Source organism: Phascolarctos cinereus, unplaced genomic scaffold (genome assembly GCF_003287225.1).
Source record: "Phascolarctos cinereus isolate Bilbo 61053 unplaced genomic scaffold, phaCin_HiC Scaffold_5;HRSCAF=322, whole genome shotgun sequence".
NCBI lineage: Eukaryota > Metazoa > Chordata > Mammalia > Diprotodontia > Phascolarctidae > Phascolarctos > Phascolarctos cinereus.
In genome coordinates this window covers 70700466-70721152 of record NW_027555958.1, presented here as the reverse complement: position 1 = coordinate 70721152, position 20687 = coordinate 70700466, and the positions used below count along the sequence as shown (strand labels likewise).

At 37.0% G+C, this 20687-nt stretch overlaps 1 protein-coding gene across 1 annotated transcript in view; it reads left to right on the top strand.

The window, feature by feature from the left end:
* The window catches only part of PLPPR4 (phospholipid phosphatase related 4), a 57848-nt gene that overhangs the window by 23050 nt on the left and 14111 nt on the right, over positions 1-20687 (top strand). The window contains exons 2-4 of the mRNA XM_020999654.2: positions 4566-4751; positions 14594-14723; positions 17005-17200. Coding sequence (XP_020855313.1) covers positions 4566-4751; positions 14594-14723; positions 17005-17200 — 512 coding nt within the window. The remainder of the gene's footprint in view (positions 1-4565; positions 4752-14593; positions 14724-17004; positions 17201-20687) is intronic.

Genomic DNA, 20687 nt, shown 5'->3' with positions numbered 1-20687 from the left:
CACCAATGTGGAAGGAAAGTAGTTTTGAGTGTGACTCCTTTGTATTTTTTTTACCAGGTGAAATAACGCCTTTATTTGTGTATTACATTGTTGCCCTGAGTGCTTCCATGGGAATTAAGAGCTCTTTACTTTTTATGGAGAGGCAGAGACTCAAATCAAATTCTGGTTTTCACTGAGGAAACCCTAGATAGGGACAAAACAAGTCAAATTCTGATGTTCCCATGATGTTGTGGCATAACACAAAACAAGATTTATGTGAGATGTTCCTAAGATATAGCCGTCCGTGTAAACTCAAAGCTGTCATGCTGGGTCGCAATTTATATACTCTATTGCAATCAAGATTTAAAAAGGGCAAGTAGAAACATTTAGAAGATGTATAATTATTTTTATCTCTGAGTTAGCTATATCATCTCATTCTGCTCATTGCTCAACAAGCATTTAATAAAAATTTACTATGTGTAAGGCACTGATTATCCAAATTAAATGAGATGTATTTTACTAAACATTACAACCTAATTTCATACATACACTAAAATGGAATTTAAAATATTTTATTACTATCTGTATCAATACTTCCTGTGAAATCTAGAATATCTAACAAGGACTGTTACAGAATCTTCTTCAATATGTAGGTAAGAATAGTAATAATAATTGACATTTATGTAGTGCTTTAATTTTTGCAAAGCATTTTGCATGCAATATACTATTTGAGCCTCATAATCACCTTGTGAAATAGTTATTGCAATTATAATTTCCCCTATTTTTTCATGATGAGGAAATTGTGGCCAAAATGACATGCCTGCTATAACAGATAGTGTCAGAGAAAGAATTTGAACCCAGATCTCCCTGACTCCAAGTATGTTATCCATAATGTCACCCTACCACTCACAAGAAAGAACTAGACATCCAAAAAAGTGCAGATTTTCAAAATTCCATCTTAGTGAATTGTAACAATTTTACTCTCTCCTAGAAATATCACATCTTTTCTTTAAGAGTAGAATGGAAATCCTAGGTTACCACATTAATTCCTCTTCTCATTTCTATGTAGCTCTTGTGAAAATGTTTATTGAATTAATAAGAAGCACAAAATACAACCTCATGTATAATTTTCCAAAATCATTCAGGTAATCAAAATTTTATTTTTCTCAAAGAAATATGTACTGATTCCTGTCTTCATTACCACCATTACTAAGTAAATTCTTCCCAAATATTTTCATCTCCACTTATCACCTCTCATCTCACTACCATAATAGCATGTGTCCACAACACACATGCTTTGAACTGTGAAGAATTCAAGAGACTGTCTATGGCCAGACAGTCAACTCAACTCAGCAAATTTCATTAAGCATTTACTAAGTGCAAAGAAAAGTACATAAATTTTGTTGGATACTAAATAAAAAAGTTTTGAAAAGAAAAGCTGTCCACATAGCAAGTGGAGGATGTCTGCTGGTCTTCAGAGATGGGAAGAGAGTAGTTGGAGCTATTTCATGGATGAATATAATGGAATTTCTGTCGAGGTCAAAGCTACATTCAGTTAGGATACTTTAAAAAATTGAACCAATGGTTGGATTTGACGATTCGATGATACTATTTCATAGCACCTTGTTGATGTGAAGATATTATTTGAGAAGGTAGAGTATGATGGACACAGGTATGATACTGACTTAAGATAGAGAGGTAGGACTACAGTTGTCTTGATTACTTGGATGTTTTCATTTGTTTGGTGTCCAAGGTGCTTCATTAGTTAGAAAACCCTTTAAAGGAGCTAGGGTAGAGAAGGAATGATGAGTGTATTTCTTCCTTTTCCCACTTTTTCTCCAATCCCCCACTTAACATCTTTGAGTGAAAGATATGCTTTCCTTTTACCTTCAAATTTGGAGATAGTTGAGCCACAAAGGAGAATCTGTGATAAGCGTGTGAATCAGATTCAATAAAAGTGATATATCTGATGAAGGAGACTTAAATGTCACTCTCTCCCCCAGAAGCCTGATCAAGTTTCAGGATCATAGGTGATGGAGGTACATGATTGTGACTGTGCCTGGGTATAACATTTAACCTGCTATCCAATTTTTATTTGACTCATTCTTATTTCTTTTGGCCCCTGTGTATACAGACTAGCACTTATTTTCATAATTGGAATGGTATATTGCCATGCATCTGGTAGCTTCTCAATACTTGCTAATTGAATTTAATCATATTTTCAACATTTGGTGAGCTACTTCAAATTAACCTAAAAAAAAAAAGAATCACTTCCCTGAATATTATGGTTCAATTTTTTCCTAATTGCTCAACTAAATTCAGCCAGATTCTCTTAAGTCCTGAGTCCTTCTTAGTAGTAAATATTCCCCAGTCATTTTGTAGGACACTTTTCCTACCATCTGTGTTTCCCTGATTGGAAACTAGGAGAGGTCTAAATGAAAAGAAAGTATATGGAGAGTGGAATAACCCCCTTTCCCCACCAGATATTTTCAATGAGGAAAGATCTTTTTCTATGAAAGAAGAGAAGGCTTTCAGGGTTCAGTGTATGGGAATGTTTTAGGATAATAGATTTGGAGCATGGCACCTTCAAAAATTTTGCAAAGATCCAGGAATTTGAATTTCCTCCACTGGGTAGAATTTTCACTTCCAACAGCGAGGTGACACAAAAAGAAACCGAAAATATCCTCTTTGGTTATATAAAAGCTACTGCCCTCCACATATGACAACACCTTAAATCAATCTTTTGTGTTACATAACTCAGCAATTCCAGGAGATGGAAGGAATTGAAATTTGGCATTTACAAAATGCTGCTCTTTGAGAATCCTCTGAAAGCTGTCATCTAAACTCACAACCTCAGAGTCCATCCTCAACTCCTCACACTCTCCTACCTTGCGTATCTAAACTGTTTCCATGTCCAATTGATTATACCTCTATAAAACCTCCTGTGCATGTCTCCTATCCTCTGACACTGCTATCACCCTGGACTAGGCCCTCTTCACCTCATACCCAAGCTATTGCAATAGTCTTCTGATCATCCTGTCTCAAGGATTTCCCTAATTTAGTCCATCTTCCCTCCAACTAACAAAATGACCGCCTGACCATGCCCAATGCCTCCCCCTACCCCCAAACCACTCTACATACACAGAGTCAATAAACTCAAGTGGCTTCCTATTGCCTCCTAGATCAAATGTAAAATCCTCTGAATGACATTCAAAATCCTTCCTAACCTGGCCCCATACAACCTTTCCAGTATTCTCACACTTTACTACCCTCCACATGCTCTACAATACAGAAATACTGACATCTGGGCTGTTCCTTACACAGGACATTCCATCTCCTGATTCTGTGCATTTCATTGAGAGGTGCAGAATGAGACACATTTTCAGACATGAACGATGTGTTGATTTGTTTTGTGTGAGTATCCTGAATTGTTGCATAGAAGGGACTTTATCTTTTTTTTTTTGGTGGAATGGGAGGATTATCCAGAATAAATAGAATACTGATAATGATACCAGAAGGAAAATAAAACAGTGGTGATTAATTTTTTAAAATACACAGAAGGGAGCCTAAGGAGTTCAAAAGGAAAAACAGGCAGATAGGGAAATGTTACAAATCATGTGTTAAAATAAATATATCCTTTAAAAATACCAAAGCTGTGTATAAATTCATGGTTTCATTACAATCTTCTTCTGCTCTTTGTTCATGAAGATGTCCGTGTTTGTCAGTGTTTATCAAATTCATAATTATAAAAAGAAAATTTTAATAAAGAAATTTAAAAAAAACAAAGGAATCAAGAAAAACATGACAGCTCATGAGCTAAGCCTTAAAAGAAGACAGATATGCAAGAACTGAGGAGGTAGTGCATTCCAGGCATTAGGGACAGCTTGTAAAATGTCACAGAAGTAGGAGATGGAGGTTGTGAAAGAGCAAGTAGATCCTTCTTTCTCCAGCACCATATTGCCTCTCTATTTGCCCTGCTAGAAGGAAGGAAGGGTGGAAGGAAGGAAAGAAGAGGGAAGGGAGGACATGAGAAAGGAAGAAAAGAATGAAGGAAGGAATCAAAGAAGGAAGGAAAGGAGGGAGGGAGGGAAGAAGGAAGGAAGAAAGGAAGTACATGAGGAAGAAAGAAAAGAAGGGAGGAATGAAAGAAGGAAGGAAAGAAGAAAAGAGAGGCAAGGAAAGAAGCATTTATTAAGTGCTTACTATGTTCCAGGCACTGTGCTAAGTATTTTATAAATATTATCTTACCTATCCAACAACTCTGTCTATTATTATAACCATTTTACAGTTGAGAAAACTGAAACAGGTAGAGGTTAAGTGATTTGCCTGGGGCCACACAGCAAGTAAATATCTGAAACTGGATTTCATGTCAGATCTTCCTGACTTCAGGCTTGACACCTCTGGTGAAATCTCCTCACTTAAGGGGAAAATACATGGAGATGAGGTCACTCTGTAAAACTGTCTGCAGATGAGTAAAGAAAGATATCTCTATATACCTTTTTCCTGTTTTACTGACTTTCCATGTTCTCTGTATTAAAAACAAAAATTCAATTGAATTAAGTGAATTTTTTTCCTCCCCTTCCCAGTTGCCTATCTTGGCCTCCTCTGTTGTTAGCCTCTACTTCCTGGAACTCACAGATGTCTTCAAGCCCGTGCACTCTGGATTCAGCTGCTATGACCGAAGTCTCAGCATGCCCTACATTGAGCCCACCCAGGAAGCTATTCCATTCCTCATGCTGCTTAGCTTAGCTTTTGCTGGACCTGCAATTACGGTAAGAAGATGCAATGTTTTTCTTGTCAGTTCCAACCCCATCTATCCTTGGTTCTTAAAAATGAAACAAAATGAGCAGTAGTAGCAGCATCCTAATAATATCTAGCATTCATATATATCTAGCACTTTAAAGTTTGCAAAGTTCTTTACATGTTATCTCATTTGATCCTTACAACAACCTTGTGACATAGGTGCTATTATTATCCTCATTTCACAGATGAGGAAACTGAGGCAAAAAGAGGTGATATGATTTGCCGGGTTTTCCTGATTCCAAGTCTAACATTCCATTCACTATACCCCCTGCCTTCCTCTATCTATGATTGTAACTTTTTTTTTTGAAAGAAGCAGTTTGGGGTAGTGGTTTGGAAACTAGCCTCAGAACCAGGAAGTCCAGGGTTTAAGCCTCCACTCTTGAAATATCCTGCCTAACCCTGGCCAAGTCATTTAAGTAACTTCTCGATGGCCCTGGCAACTACTTACCTAGGTGATAAATTGCAGAACATTTGCTGATATGCACTGGGGAGCTATCTACAAGAATAAAAACAGGTCTAGACAGAAACCCTTTTAAAAAGTGACTAGAGAACCCTAGATTATAAGCATTGTCATTCTATATACTGTTTTGCATAGCACCAGGCATGGAAAGGTTAAGTAAGTTTTAATGGTGCTACGAAATATACTTTACTGAAAGGGGACAGATTATAATTTGTCTTCACAAGAACTGTCTAATCATACATTCTGAAAATACTTTAGCAAATTCATTATTCTCTCTTTATGAAAATGTAGCTGAATTTCATTAGATAGGGTAGCTTTTAGTTCACAGTTAAGCAATTCAGTTTGGAAAATATTTCCCAGTCTTTCAGACCCTACTTCATGCTGATTTAATAACAACAGCTCATATTTTTATAGTGTTTTGAGGTTTTCTAAACTTTCCTCACAATGCCACTGAGGTGGGTTCTACAGGTTAACACTAGCATTTTTAAAATAAACAACTGATTCTCTGGGAGATCAAGTGAATTATCCATGGTCACATGAAAGTATCTGAGGTTAGATGCAAACCCAGGTCTCCTGACTTCAAGATTCCATACTGCCTCCTAAAATGCTCTATCATTCCTTTTCAGTATCTGAAGCCTAGAACACTGATAACAAAGAATAGCAGTACTGAAACTTCCTTAAATGTTAGCTCAAAAGGACTTTCAATTGCATTGCTTTGAGGCACAGCTTTCCAGAGTTGGAAAAAAGATCTCTGAGAACTTGTAAAGCATGGATCCCCTCAGAAGGGTGTATCCAACCTATAGCATCCCCAAAGAGTGGTCCATATAGTCTCTGCTTGAAGAACTCCAGTGAAAAATAACTCAATGGAGCAACCTACTTTATTTTTAGACAATTCTAACTTTAGGACAGGGATAGCTAGGTGGGGCAGTGGATAGAGTATCAGATCTAGAATCAGGAAACTCATCTTCATGAGTTCAAATCTGGCCTCAGATACTTACTAGCTGTGTGACCCTGGGCAAGTCATTTAACTCGGTTTGCTTCAGATTCCTCTTCTGCCAAATGAGCTGGAGAAGGAAACAGCAAATCACTCCAACATCTTTGCCAAGAAAACCCCAAATGGGGTCATGAAGGTCGGACACAACTAAAAAGAACTAAACATATGTATTTGCATATCATATGTGTGCATACATACATATGTGTATGTATTTGTATAGCCATTTTGAGGGGCGGAATTTTAAGTATGTGAAATTTAAAAAATCGTGACATTGTTTATGGTATTCAAACCTAATATAGCGACAGACTTTTAAACACAAAAGTTTAATTGCATCTCATATGAGGAAAGACATGGAAGAGCTTACAGTCGCATTCATCAGTAGCTTCTATAAGAACTGGTCAAAGATCACCAGCTTGTAGCTTAACCCACCTTGCAATAATGCACCTAACAGTAAAGAAATTTGAGTTTCAAGGATAAATAATTTACATTCCCATCACAGAACATTTTTCTTTTTGGCCTCCTTAACTCTCATTAAAGTCACTAGAAACTGACTCAGTTAATTAAAGTTATATTTAAACCAGGTTTTTAATAAAAGTCACTTATGAATTGGCTTACTCTGGTTACCATTTCTGAAACAGCTTACTCCTGGGAAAATAATGGTATTTCTTCTTAGTAAAGTATGCTCTCTCCCTAAGAAAAAGAAGAGAAGCGTCATTCATCTAGCAGATTTTTTTCTTCTTTGTGGATGAAACAATAAATTATAAGAAAATCAATGAATATGTAAGCGTACCGACAAGCTAACGCCATGGGGGTTCTAAAGAAGATTAGTATGGGCTGGGGTGATTGGGGAAGACTATAAGAAAAGAGATAGAACCTGAGCCAGACTGTAAAGAATAGATAAGATTTGGATGGATGGGAAGAAGTCTTAAAGAGGATGTGATTTAGCTATCTTCAAATATTGAAGGGAATGGCATGTAGAAGAAGCATTAAACTTATTTTAAGTAGCTCCGAAGAGTAGATAGAGAGGTAAGTAGATGATAGATAGATAGATAGATAGATAGATAGATAGATAGATAGATGACAGACAGAAAGATAGATAGAATAAATGAACATTAATTATGTTCCAGATAAGCTCTGGACACATACACACACACATTTCATCTCAAAATAAAAACTTTCTAGTAATTAGAACTGTCCAAAAATGGAAGGGAATACTTTCTATTCCATTCAGTTTGATTCACCTCAACAGATGACATGTCTTATATGAAAGGGGAAAGGCAGTGCAATAAAGTGGATAGAGAGCCAGGCTTCCTTGAAGCCACAAGTACAGGTTAAAGTTCTAATCCACATCTTCAGGCTGTATGACTGAGACCAAGTCACCTCACCTCTCAGTGGCCCAGAACAATTTCAAAGACACTAGGCTGTCAAAATGTTTCTGGAGAAAGGGATTTCCTCACCAGCATCTCCCAACACAAGTCAAAGTACACATCTGGACATACTGAGCTAAATATTTGGAATAAAAAGACAATGAAAAAAGGTCCCTGCATTCAAGGAGCTTATACTATATCAAACTTAATTTCGAATTTGTGAAATGTTCTACTTACAATGTCATCTGATCGTCACAACCACCTTTGGAAGCTAGGGAGCTTGCTTGTTAATGAAAGTTTTTAAGTAGATGGGTTTGACGGTCCCTTGTCAGAGATTCTGTGGAAGGGATTTATTGTTTGGCTAAGGGAGTTGGTTGGGCTAGGCAGCCTCTAAGGCTTTTTTCTGGCTCCAAGAGTCTGTGGATTAAAAGTCTTCATTTTTAGAAAAAAGTTGTCAGAATAGAATGTTTCTGTGTCTTTCCCCTTATGTTAAATACATGCAATACATTTTGAGTACTGAAAATACATCATACAGAGCTTTCCAGAGTTTACTAATAGAATCAGAAGCTGAAATTAGAATTCAATTTTCCATCACTTTTCATATTCAAGGCATCTCAAAAGGCTTCATGAATTAATGTTACTCCCGTTATAGTGATTAGAGCAGTAACATTGTATATGAAGAAGTTCAAACTACAAGTTTAATAAAACACTCATATGTTACATATATATGCATATATACCATGTAGGAATGTGTGTGCTTAAATGCACACATATAAAAACACACAAATACACACACTTTTGAAGAGATTACTGTGGCCCAAAGAAGTAAAATGTATTCTTACTTTTTCTTTTGAGACTGGGTCTACTTATCTCACCTGTACTGGATATGCAATCACTCACAGGTCATTCCTACTAATGATCAACATAGAAGCTTGAAACTATTCTGTTTTTTCTGACCTAGGCCAGTGAGCCCTCCTTGGGTGGCCTGGCAGCCTGCCTCCACTTTCCTCTTATATTCCCTCTGCAACCTCCCAATTCCTGGTGCCAAACTTGGTATGTACATCCAATCTGCCTTAACCCTCCTCTAGTTTAGAACTTCTGATCTCGTGATCCACTAACCTCAGTTTTACTAGCAGCAGTAATTACAGGTGGGTACTACTACACCCAGAACTTCATACCTCTTTTCTCAAATTCTTAACAGACCTCTAACATTCAAGGAACAGAAAGAAAGTACTTTTAACATTTAGTGAAATTTAAAAAAAAACCAACCCTTTTTTTCCCCAAAGGCCAGATGCCAATATTGTTTTTAATTTAAATATTTGAAGTTAAATAAGGAAAACATGAGATTTTTTTAAAATGTGCTTAACCTTGTTGGAATTACCATATCACATTTTGATAATTTAACGATCTTGCTTTGTATACCTTCATAATTCTTCCTCTACCACAACTGCTATTGAAATGGCTGAGAGGGAGAGCTTTCTCAGTACAGCTGATGCCATTGCTTCCACTCTTAACACTGGTTATATGTCTTAGTGCTTTTATTAGGCTTGTTGATGTCATCACCAAATTGTTGCCCATGTGACTGACACTTCTTTGCACTGGCTTTAAACTAAAATTTTTGGGAAGAGGTGATTGAGGCATTCTAATCCTAGAGGAGGTTCTTAACCTTTTGGGGGTTTTGAACCCCTCTGGCAATCTGGTGAAGCCCGTGGATCCATTCATAGAATGATTTTTTTTAGCTAAATATCTTTCAAGGTCTATCTTTTCCCTCTCCCACCTCCACCTCCCAATAGAGAAAGCAAAAAAAAAATCCCTATTTACAAATATGTAAAATAAAGCAAAATAAATTTCTGCATTGATGAAAAAAAAATCTGCACTCTGAGTCCATTACCCTCTGTCTGGATGTGGGGTGTCTGTTTCTGGTATCATGGTTCATCATTCTGATTATCAGAGTTCCTAAGTCTTTTGAAGTTGATTTTTTTCAATATTGTTGTTATTGTAGAAATTGTTCTCCTGGTTCTGCTCATTTTACTCTTCATCAGTTCTTAGAAGTCTTCCTAGGTTTCTCTGAAACCATCCCTTTTATCATTTCTTATAGCACAATAGTATTCCATTACTTTCATATATCATAACTCATTCAACCATTCTGCAAGAATGGTGTTTTTTAAAAGTGTAAAATAAGATACATAGGGTTAGAGAAGAAACCAATTATATTGAAATAGTTGTCAAAGCATGTTAAAAGCAAGTATGGAGCTCAGATTAAGAACCTCTGTCCTTGAGCCACCCAGAATCACAAAGTCACTACATGATAACAATAATAACATTAACTAACAATAGATAGCATTTATATCGCACCTACTGTGAGCCAGAACTGTGCTAAGCACCTAAAACTATTATTTTATCCTCCAAACAATCCTGGGAGGCAGCACTGGTTGGATGAGATGATTCGTTGCCGTGGCTACTGGTCCTATACCAGGACCCTTTTCCCTAAGCTACATATCCCAGGTTGATTCCACACTAAGTAAATCTGCTTAAAGAACTATATAAATGCCAACCAAAGTTATTAGCAGTGGGAGCAACTACCTTACAAAATTGTTGCAAGAGTCTCTTGAGATAATGTATGTGAAGTTCTTTGCAACTTTTTCTGGAAGAGACTAGTGATTTAATTGGTTTAGAGAACTCCCAGTGGGGAAATCCCCTCCACCAATGCAGATTGGAGAGAGTTATGCAATTTATAGTCTTAGAGGGCTGCCTGAAGCCCTGAGAGCTTCACCAAGCCATTGTGTAAGATAGGATATGACTTGTAGCCATGTCTTTCTGACTTGGAGGCCTGCTATTGACCATGCTGTTCTGCTTCACATTGAAAATTGTAAAAGTGTTATATGAATATCAGTTACTATTACAATATTTATTGTACAGATAAGTAAACTGAGGCTCAGAGAAGTTAAATAAGAGAAGCAGAGCAGTGTAGTGGGTAGAGAACTGGAGTTAAAAACAGGAAGATATGATTTTAAATCCTGCCTCAGACATTTAATAGCTATGTAACCCTGGACAAATTGCTTAAGCTTTCTATGACTTAGTTTCCTATCTACAAAATTTAAGGGTTGGACTTCTTGATTTCTAAAATCCCTTTGAGCTCCAAATGTATGATTTTATAACTGACCAATGACAGGCAGGTCTTTAGTGGCAGACTGCTAATCAAACTCAGTTCTTATGACCAGCTTGCTTCCCCCTACACCTTGTTGCTCTGAACCATTGGCTTTGACTAAACATAATCTAAATGGTGGGAAAATAACTGCAAATGAATATGATATATAGGATGGAGAGGAAGGAGGGAGGGGAACAGATGTTCTATTTAAACCCAGTGAAGACAGTGATCTCAAAGAAAACATCTCAGTAAAGTTTTGCAGAATTCATATAGGAAGGAGAAACACTTACATTCTTTAGCAAATCCATTTTTGCAGTTCTCAGCAGAATTAATCTATTTAATATTCAGAGAGAGGAAAACTCTGTCTGGATTTGTCTATAGCTCCTGTGGTGATAATCTTAGCTTGGAAAGCTTATATACAAAACGTCAGACTATAAAGATATTCAAGTTTGCTGAGGGTTCATTGCCATTTGAAGCCCAGGAGAAATTATAATAATTGTCCAGAAAGCATTTGGAAAGGAAAGTCCTCCTCACTGTGACAGTAACAGAAGCCATATTCAAATACTGTAACCCTACTTTACAAAAGAAATTCAGCACTATGGCTCCCTTAAAGACAGTCGCTGTTTAATATCCTACAGAAGGCAACACACAGACATTTTCCATGACAGCAATTTTGCTATGTTGCTCTCCTCATTGGAACACATCGTGGCCCAGCTGTATCACACTGAGATGAAAATAACAGTAGTATTAGAAAATAAACTAACAAGCACTGCTTGTCCCCAGAGAGATCTATACTAAGGTAACTGAAGTAATTTGCAAAGTTCATGCCATGGCTTCTAGATCAAGATCAAGTGAAGAGGAATGTTATGTAAGGACTTAACCACCACCACACCCCCCAAAAAAATACTTTTCTAAGGACAAGAAAGTAGTCAATCTGTTTTAGGATTAAGCAAAATTTAATAGTACAAAACTCTAGTCCTTACATTACTTACTAGTTCTTAGTGAGTTTGCATTGGAATCTACATCACTCTTAGGCCCCAAGCTCTTGGCTGCTAATGGCTTAGGGCGTCATGAAGTAAGACATATCTTTTTATTGTAGGTTTGTATAAATAACAAATAATACATCTAAAACTTTAGTCTAAGACCAAAATGGGAAATGTCTTAGTTATTTTATATAATAAAGACTAGGAAGTCAAATGTTCAAGAAGTTGCTATTGGATAACTGAAAATAACTGGCATGTTCATATACGTTGAGATTAGGTAGGTTGTGTGACTTGGAGTTAGGAAGACCTGAGTTCTAAATTTGCCTCAGATAATTAGTAGCTATTTAACCCTGGGCAAGTCATCTTAATGTCTGTCTGCCTCAGTCTCATAATGGGCTAATATAGCACCTAACTCATAGGGTCATTGTAAAGATCAAGTGAGTTAGTTATGCGAGTAACATGCCTTGCAAATCTTAAATCTATATATAAATACTAGTTATGATTGCTATTTGTTCTTCAAAATGACTTAGGGATGTGAGTTCTACAGATAACGTTCTCCCCATTTATACTTGAAGAAACTGAGAATGAGGAAATATAAGCAGCTGGTCCAAGATCACACAAAGTGATCTAAGGGTCTGAGGTGGCATTCAAACCTAAATCTTCTTGATGCTAAATCCTATGTTCTATCCCTAACACCACTGAGATGTCCTTAAGGGCTTATTCTAACCCAAGATAGCAGTATCTTTGGAGTTATGACTTAGCTTTATTAAGCTGTGTGATCTTACATCATTTTACTTCCATAAACCTCATAAATCTTAGGTCCCCTGCAATGGATCTTGGAAATCATATATTCCAACCCCTTTTCCCCCCTTTCCTCCCATCCCCTATTTTACAGCTTCAGGAGTTAAAGGCTAGAAAGGTAAAGTGATTTATCTGAAATCACATAAGTAATTCAGTAAACAGCAGAACCAGGATATGAATCTATATTCTCTGAATCTTGGTCTAAGGAAATTAGAATTAGAGCAAAGTTGTCCAGTTTTTAGTGCTGAAAAAGGAGGGCCTTGACACTTGATTATCTATAAGAACCTTTCCAGCTTAGAATACTATAATCAGTGATAGAGTCAATGATGAGCACTTAATTGTCAAGCTATAGATTTCAGTCTGAACAAAGTACATCACAAGAGATACCTGTTATCTTTAGATATCCAACTTCAGGTGTTGTTAGGGGCAAGCAGAAATCACAGTTGTGAATGGTTAAGTCATCTTTAGTTTAATCAATCAAAAATGTTTCTTCTATTTTTTTCTTAATCTTAAAAATCAACCAGTGCCCACACAATGTTTTATACCATATTGGTGATGTTCCATATGTCACAAAGAGAAACAGTATCCCTATTCTTTACATAGAAGCAAACTTCTTTTTGCTCTCCCTTATTTTCCATTCTTAAATATTGTGCCTTAGAGGATTCCCTGAAATTCTGAGAAGTTAAAAGGCCTTACTCATGGTCACACACCTATTCTGTGTCAGAGGTGGGTCCTGCACCCAAGTGCTCCTCACTCCAAGGCCAGTCTTCTGTCCATTAGTGTTACCGTGTTGCCTTTCTCTAAAACAAGATGGATTCATTGCTGGCCTAAGTCAGTAAAGGTGATTTCTGCCCCAGCTGTGCCCCATATCAATGAAATGACAGGTACAGATAAAATTATTTAGTAAGGGGGACGTTCCCAGTCAAAATTGATTACACCCTATCAACACTTACAGGCTTTGTTTTCTCCTGGGAGAACGCTACAAATCTAGCAAGCAAATATGTAATCGTTTCCTCTTTTTTCTCTTCATATCTACACAGACTCACACATACATTATTTTCAAGCAATGTATTATGCAAAAGCAGACCTATAATTACTGTAAGACAGGCAAAGAGGGCTTTGGCCCAGAGAAATGACTTCTAGAGCATTATCTATTCTTTTGCCTTATCTCTACAAATTGCCTCTGGGTCTCGTTAGCTTGGTATCTCTCAAATGGGGTGCCTTTCCCCTAACCCTTCATGGTAAAGGACATACTGGTGTACAGGCCACCTCTTCTACCTTCTGACTATGGTCAGACTGTCCTCTATGGCATCATCACATTCCCTTTTCCCTAATTAAGTGAATTAATTCCTGATTATAGATCTGTAGGAAAAAAATCCTCAAATACAACTCAGTTCCAAATATATCCGACTTCTTCCACGTCAACATCACTATTAGCCTACCCAACTATGAAGCAAACATTACTGGACTGGATGTTACTCTCCCATAATTGTAAAAGTGGGGAAAACAGAATTAAAAGGCAAGACAAAGATTTCAAGTGTCACCAGGAGTTAGAATGGCCATCTGGTTCATTGCATTAACCAGTTTGTGAAATGTTCCCAATCTAGCTAATTGGGCACTTACCTCATCTAGTTCGCACTCATCTTGTTTTCATAGTAATAGTGATAAAATGCCAAGACTCTAACAGTTTTAGGGCAGGCTGGATCACCATGTGATTTATCAATTAGATACCACAGGGTGTTGCTGGGCAAGAGGCCAAAGGCTGAGTGCTTCCACCTCTGGCAGGTGCAGGATGTACCTTAAACTACTCACCATTAAGCAGTAGTCCAGAATCTCCTAATGTTGTTTGTGATGACCCCAAACACCCTCCCCTCTCTCCCTGGGTTCAGGTATTCAGGGAAAATTGCTTACCCATTGAAAGCTTTTAAATGCGAGTACATTTAAGCCAGCAACATTTTACATTTTACCCTGTTAAATGATATCTATTCTCTTCACGCCCTATTGAATTCATTTGTAACTGTTAAATTCACTGTGAACACACCCTTTCTGTCATTGCAGATAATGGTAGGAGAAGGCATTCTCTACTGTTGCCTGTCCAAAAGGAGAAATGGGATTGGAATGGAGCCCAATATAAATGCAGGAGGCTGCAACTTCAACTCTTTCCTTAGAAGAGCCGTCAGATTTGTTGGTGGGTTGGAGAACCAATTACAAAAAAAAAAATGCTTTTTCAAGTAGAAATGTTGTATTTAATTACAGATGCTAAGTTTTTTAAGCAATAATTTAGTTGTATAATTTCAAGTACAAATAAGATAGGTCTTAAGCAAGAAGCCATTGGTTAACCCCAAATCCTAGAGTTGACATTTAAAATGTGGTATTTATATTTTCCATTTTCCCTATAACCAAGATTCACATTCGATAACCGTTGAGTACTTTTTGCAGGTGGGCTCATTGGGGGAACTATTCTTATTTGAGTCTATCATCTGGATTTGCTACTGACTCTTGGTATGCCTTGGCCAATTTGACCTGAACTAAGAAACAATGAAATTAGACCAGAATCAAAACCCTTGCACTGTGTGAACAATACAGCTGGCATTTCTATGTAGCAAGACTGTGTAGACAAAGGATGATATGGATATAACAATACAGTATTATGTGTTGTACTTTGATCAATAAAATTTTAATCAAGCAGAATAATGTATGCAAAGCATTTTGCAAACTTTAAGCACTATGTAAATGTAAGATAAAAATAATAATAAATAACTTCCAAGTTACCAATTATACTTCTAAAATAGTCAGGAAAAATATCATTTTCTACAAAATACCAAATTAAATGCATCACTTGTATGCTGCCAGGGCATCCTACTTAATACATTACTTATTCAATATGACTCATTTCCACCCTCTTCCACCTCCCAAAGAGAAATAAGAACTCAGATATGCATTGTGTCAGCAGCTCTGCAATCCTGAGCAAGCCACTTAAGCTGGTGGGAAGAGAACAAAAAGATTGCAAAAAAAGTTTGAACTTCGAAAAGCAGATAAGACACCTAGGATTGAATTGCTTTTTCTTAGAGAAATATCTCTCTTAATGGCAGAGCTTAACACAGTGTCAGGCATATAGTAGGCATTGCCTATTATACATAGTAAGGATTAATAGATGTGTGTTTATATGTCTTGGCATAGCTATAAAATGCTATAGGAAAGTGGACAAATAATATGGAAAGACCTGGAGATGAGGTGAATAGCTCAGTAACTCTTCTTGATCTAGGAAAAGTCTTCCTAAAGAGTCCAATTTCCCAGGAGTTCCTGGAGATTCTCCATTTAGTATTACATTGGTACTCAGATATGGGCAGCCACAGGGAAAAGACTTTACAGGATACAATCCACAGCTAGGCTAGGCAAGTGGGATGAGACTTAGAAGTCATGACCTGTTCCCATAGAAATGAGTCATGCTGGAAGTATAAATCACAAAAATGAAGAGGACAACATCACAAGTGTTTGGGTAATACTGGAAATTGCAGACAAATTTTAGAGTCATAGGCTCTTAGAACTAGAGCTAAAACAACATATCAAAGGTCATCCAGTCCAACTCTCTTGTTTTATAGATTGTTGACTTGATTTAGCATAGCTATAAAATGCAACAGAAAGGTAGGGAATGGGAATGACCTAGATGCAAGACGAATAACTCAGGAACTCCTCTTGCTCTAGGGAGAGTCTTTCTAGAGAGCCCAATTGAGAGAAACTTAAGGCAGGAGTACTAGCAAGACAGCTATTACAATCTTCCAGGAATGAGGTGATTAGGGCCTGCACCAGCATGGTGACAGTGTCAGAGGAGAGAAGGTAGCATGTATGAAAGATGTTGTAATAGCAAACCTGAGAGGATTTTGGAACTAATTGATTATGAGAGGAAGAGGAGTCAAGGATGATGCCAAGATTGAAAATTTGGATGACTGGGAAAATATTGGTGCCTTCAACAGTGACAGGGAGGTTAGGAAGAGGGATGGTTGGGGAAGGGAGTTAACAGGTTCAGTTTTAAACATGTGGAGTTTAAGATGTCTATATGATATCTACTTTAAGATGTCCAATAGACAGTTTGAGATGCAAGACTCAAGGTCAAGAAAGAAGTTAAGGCTGGCTAATTAGATCCAGCAGATAGGAATTGAATCCATGGGAGCTGATGAGATCACCAAGCAAAATTGTACAGGATTAGAAAAAAAGATGGATGAAGCCAGAACCCAGGGAGACTCTTATGGTTATCAGAAGGGATCTGGAAGGATTAAGAATCTCTAAAAAGGAGAGCTTCTGAAATAAATAATCTCAGAATAAATGACCACATTACAGTAAATATTTGCATTATGTGTTACAAACAGTTTGGGGATTATTTTTTAAATGTTGTTAAACATGATAAACAATAAAGGGGCAACATAAGCACCAAGAAGCTAATAGTCTCTTGTGTTTCTTTTTGCTTACAGGAGTTCATGTATTTGGACTTTGTTCTACTGCTCTCATCACCGATATCATACAACTATCAACAGGGTACCAAGCTCCATATTTTCTGACTGTATGCAAGCCAAACTACACATCTCTGAATGTATCATGCAAAGAAAATTCCTACATTGTAGAAGATATCTGCTCAGGATCTGACCTCACAGTCATTAACAGTGGAAGGTTAGAGACTTTGAGATCTACAGAAGAACCACATGTCTAAATTTAAGGTTTTATGTCAAGCAAACTAACTTTGTAGGTCATGTTTAGTGTGTTGCTTTGCATTTCTTTCACTCTGATATCCCAACAGTCATTGAATTACAAGGATCCAGCAATCAAAGAGCTCATAGTCCTCCCAGTTTCTAGTGGCTCATTCCCAGTCTTTGGGTATTTTTCAATGGGTCACATCATTCTGTTCCATGGTTTGATTTGGCTGATATTATTTGCTCAGTTGGGATAATTTGCAATCAGTGGCAGCTCAAACTTAATGGATGTCTAGCATAGACCTAGGAAGGTCGATGCTTCACATGCCCCTCCATGATTATGACTTATCTTGTAAGGTAACCCTATCTACTTTAAGAGGAGAACAAATTTCGGTGGAGCTCTGTAAATTATAAAACTGTGACAATTGTGTCCAATATGTAAAGTCAGGAGGAAAACATTTCCATGGACTGGTTAGTATTTTATAGTCTCACTAGAAGATACCTAGGTAATAAAACCTAATGATTCTCATTCTTTGATACTTATGTGACATTAGCAGTTATTTGTCCTTAGTGACTATTTCACAAAATTGTAGAATTTCTGAGCTGGAAGAGTCCTCAGTGAATATCTAATCCAATCCATACCTAAAAGGAATTCCCTCTACATCAGCCAACCTTTGATTAAAGACATCCAGTTAGAGTGAAATCAACTTCCCACCCAGATGACCCATTCCACTTGGGGATAATCCTAGTTGTTTGCAGGGCTGTTTTTGTTTTTAACTTTTTAAAAATTAATCCTATGCAGAGTATTCTTGTTGATACTACTGAGGAATATTCTCCCTGTCATTTTCCTCCTGCTTAACTTATAATGTGTTTGTGTTTATGAAATTCTATTGGCTAAAGACTCATTTTCAAAATCTGAAAACTCATTTTCAAAACCATGTCTCCCATTTTATCCTTTTCCAACTTTTAAGTGATCTTCTTTAAACACTCTAAAAATATTTTAGAACCATATTTCTTTTTTTATTGAACTACGGTCCCATAAAATTTTATTTGCTACTATTCCTTTAGACTTTTATAATATTTTCATCCCTGGAGTAGGCTAGTAGACCACTAGGATCAAGTTGGACAACTCATATCTTCCCTTTTAAAAGTTGTGAATGTGTTTGTGTTTTTTTTTTATATCTATTCTTTTTCTAAAGTCTTCCTCATAAATCTCTGTTGCTAGCTAATAACTTCTGGAGTCTTTTTCAGGATTCTTGAGTAGGACCTCTGGAACTTAAAAATGATTTTCAGATGTATTCTGACACAATTATTAATAACCTTCAATTTACATTCATTTTGTCCCAGAAGTTGTGTTACTACTTCTGGCATCTCATCCACAAATTCCCCCTAGAACAATAAATAGGAGCTCACTGAGTCTACTAGTTCCTCCATTGATAACACACTGATTTATTTCCTCCCCTAAAGTTAATGTTTCAAAGACTTTCTTTTATCAACCATTTTATTCAAAGATGCTTCATTATTTCTGTTCAAATTCTGAATGACTTTCTCCTCTTTGACTATTTAATCATTTTATGCCATTTCTATCTCCCTCCAAGACCATATTTATCTCTCGTATTTCCTCTGTTCTTATCAAATCAACAGCATAGTTATTGTTTTCTTCAGTTTATTTTGAAATAATTTCTTAAAGTTTCACATATTTTGCTCAGCAAATAATTCTGAGGGATAAAGTTGTTTCTAAAATCTATATTATATATATATATTTGCTGTGAGAACCCTCAATCCCTCTCACTCTTTATTTTACCATCCTCATATTAAAAATGTCAATGGAAAGAATAATTATCTTAGTGTAGCTATCTGTATTTCTACTTTAAAACATTCCTCTTCACTCTCCAGGTAAGATTTGTGTGTGAACATCCCATGTACTTGGGGTGCTTATGAAAAGTGAGATTACATTTTCACTTGTGTAGATTCCCTTTTTTAAGACTTTCTTAAAAGCAGGTCTGGGTGTCTTTGGTCATCTTAGTTGCTTATGAGTGTCTATACTAAAAACAAAATCCTCAGATCAGTCATGGGTTCATTTTAGATAGGTTCCCTAAAATCCTCCTATGGAAATCTAAGGAAAAAGATGTCTTTTGGATATTGATTTTTCTGTTTCCTCTGGGGAAATGTTTAAGGTATCATATCCAGAATCCCTTTCATACCTGTATATTCATTTATGAATCTGCATTACTTTCAGTTTTGCCATTCCTCACCTTTTTCTCTGATTTCTTTGGTGGAATGGTATGGATATTTTTGTTTAATGTTTCACAAGTCTCAGGATTTTAGAGTTGGAAAGTACTTCTGCAGACAACTATTCCAAGTGGTCTCAGAAAAATCTCAAGTGGGACATAATCCCAATGGGTTCATCCTTTCTCTCTTTGAGGATTTTCAATGAGGGTGAAATCACTTAAACCCCGAGGCATCTCATTCTGCTTTCAGAAAGTAGCTTGGCACAGTGGATAGAGAATTAGCCTTGGAAAGTAACTTGGCATAGTGGATAAAGAATGAACCTTAGAACTAGGAAGACCAGGGTTTCAGTGTCACCTCTGACATGTACAGACTGGGTGACCCTGGACAAGTCACTCAATGTAACCTCTCAGTCTCTATGCAACTCTAAGACCAGTGGAATCAGAGGATCAATATATATCATTATATAGTTGTCAGAAAGCTTTTTCCTGACATTAAGACTAAATGTTCCCCTTTTGACACCTTCACTCATTGCTCCTGATACTGTTATTTGGGGTTAAACAGAACAAGTATTACATGACTTTTGCATGCACAAATCTTCAAATACTTAAATTTTAAAAAAAAAAAAACAGAAAATGAGGGAAATTGAGTCCCAAGGACCAGTTTCCACATCTAGCATTTCAAACACCACCAGCATCATAGGTAAAGTCACATATAACAGGATCAGGTGCCAGGAGCAAAAGAACCTAGGAAAGCACAGCATAGAGCTGTCTCTCTCTCCTCATCACTCCCCACCTTCACCATCTACACACACACACACACACACACACACACACACGATACTACATATAGACCATCAATATAGATTTCATATGTATAGATACAGACCATCAATATGGACTAGATATATAGTGGGGCGTATGGGATGTTTGGAGAGGACTAGAACCTCTGTTTTGAGTGCTTACTGAGTCCTTCTCAGGGTTTCTCATTCACCTTTGGTGTGCACCTGCCAGCCAACTCTTCCCTGTGGCTCCAAGAAACTGTAGCATGTACAGCAGCCACACCCCAGTAAAAACATCTCAGCAGAAAGGTTAAACCAGGTTGAAAGTAACTGACAAGCTTCAAACTCATCAGTGAATTAGGGGGATTTCTACCCCAAGCTTTCCCCATTAAAAATGGGCAAATGAGAACAATTTGTTCCAGTGGCCATGGGCAGCTGAAGCAGGTGCTATGGAGCA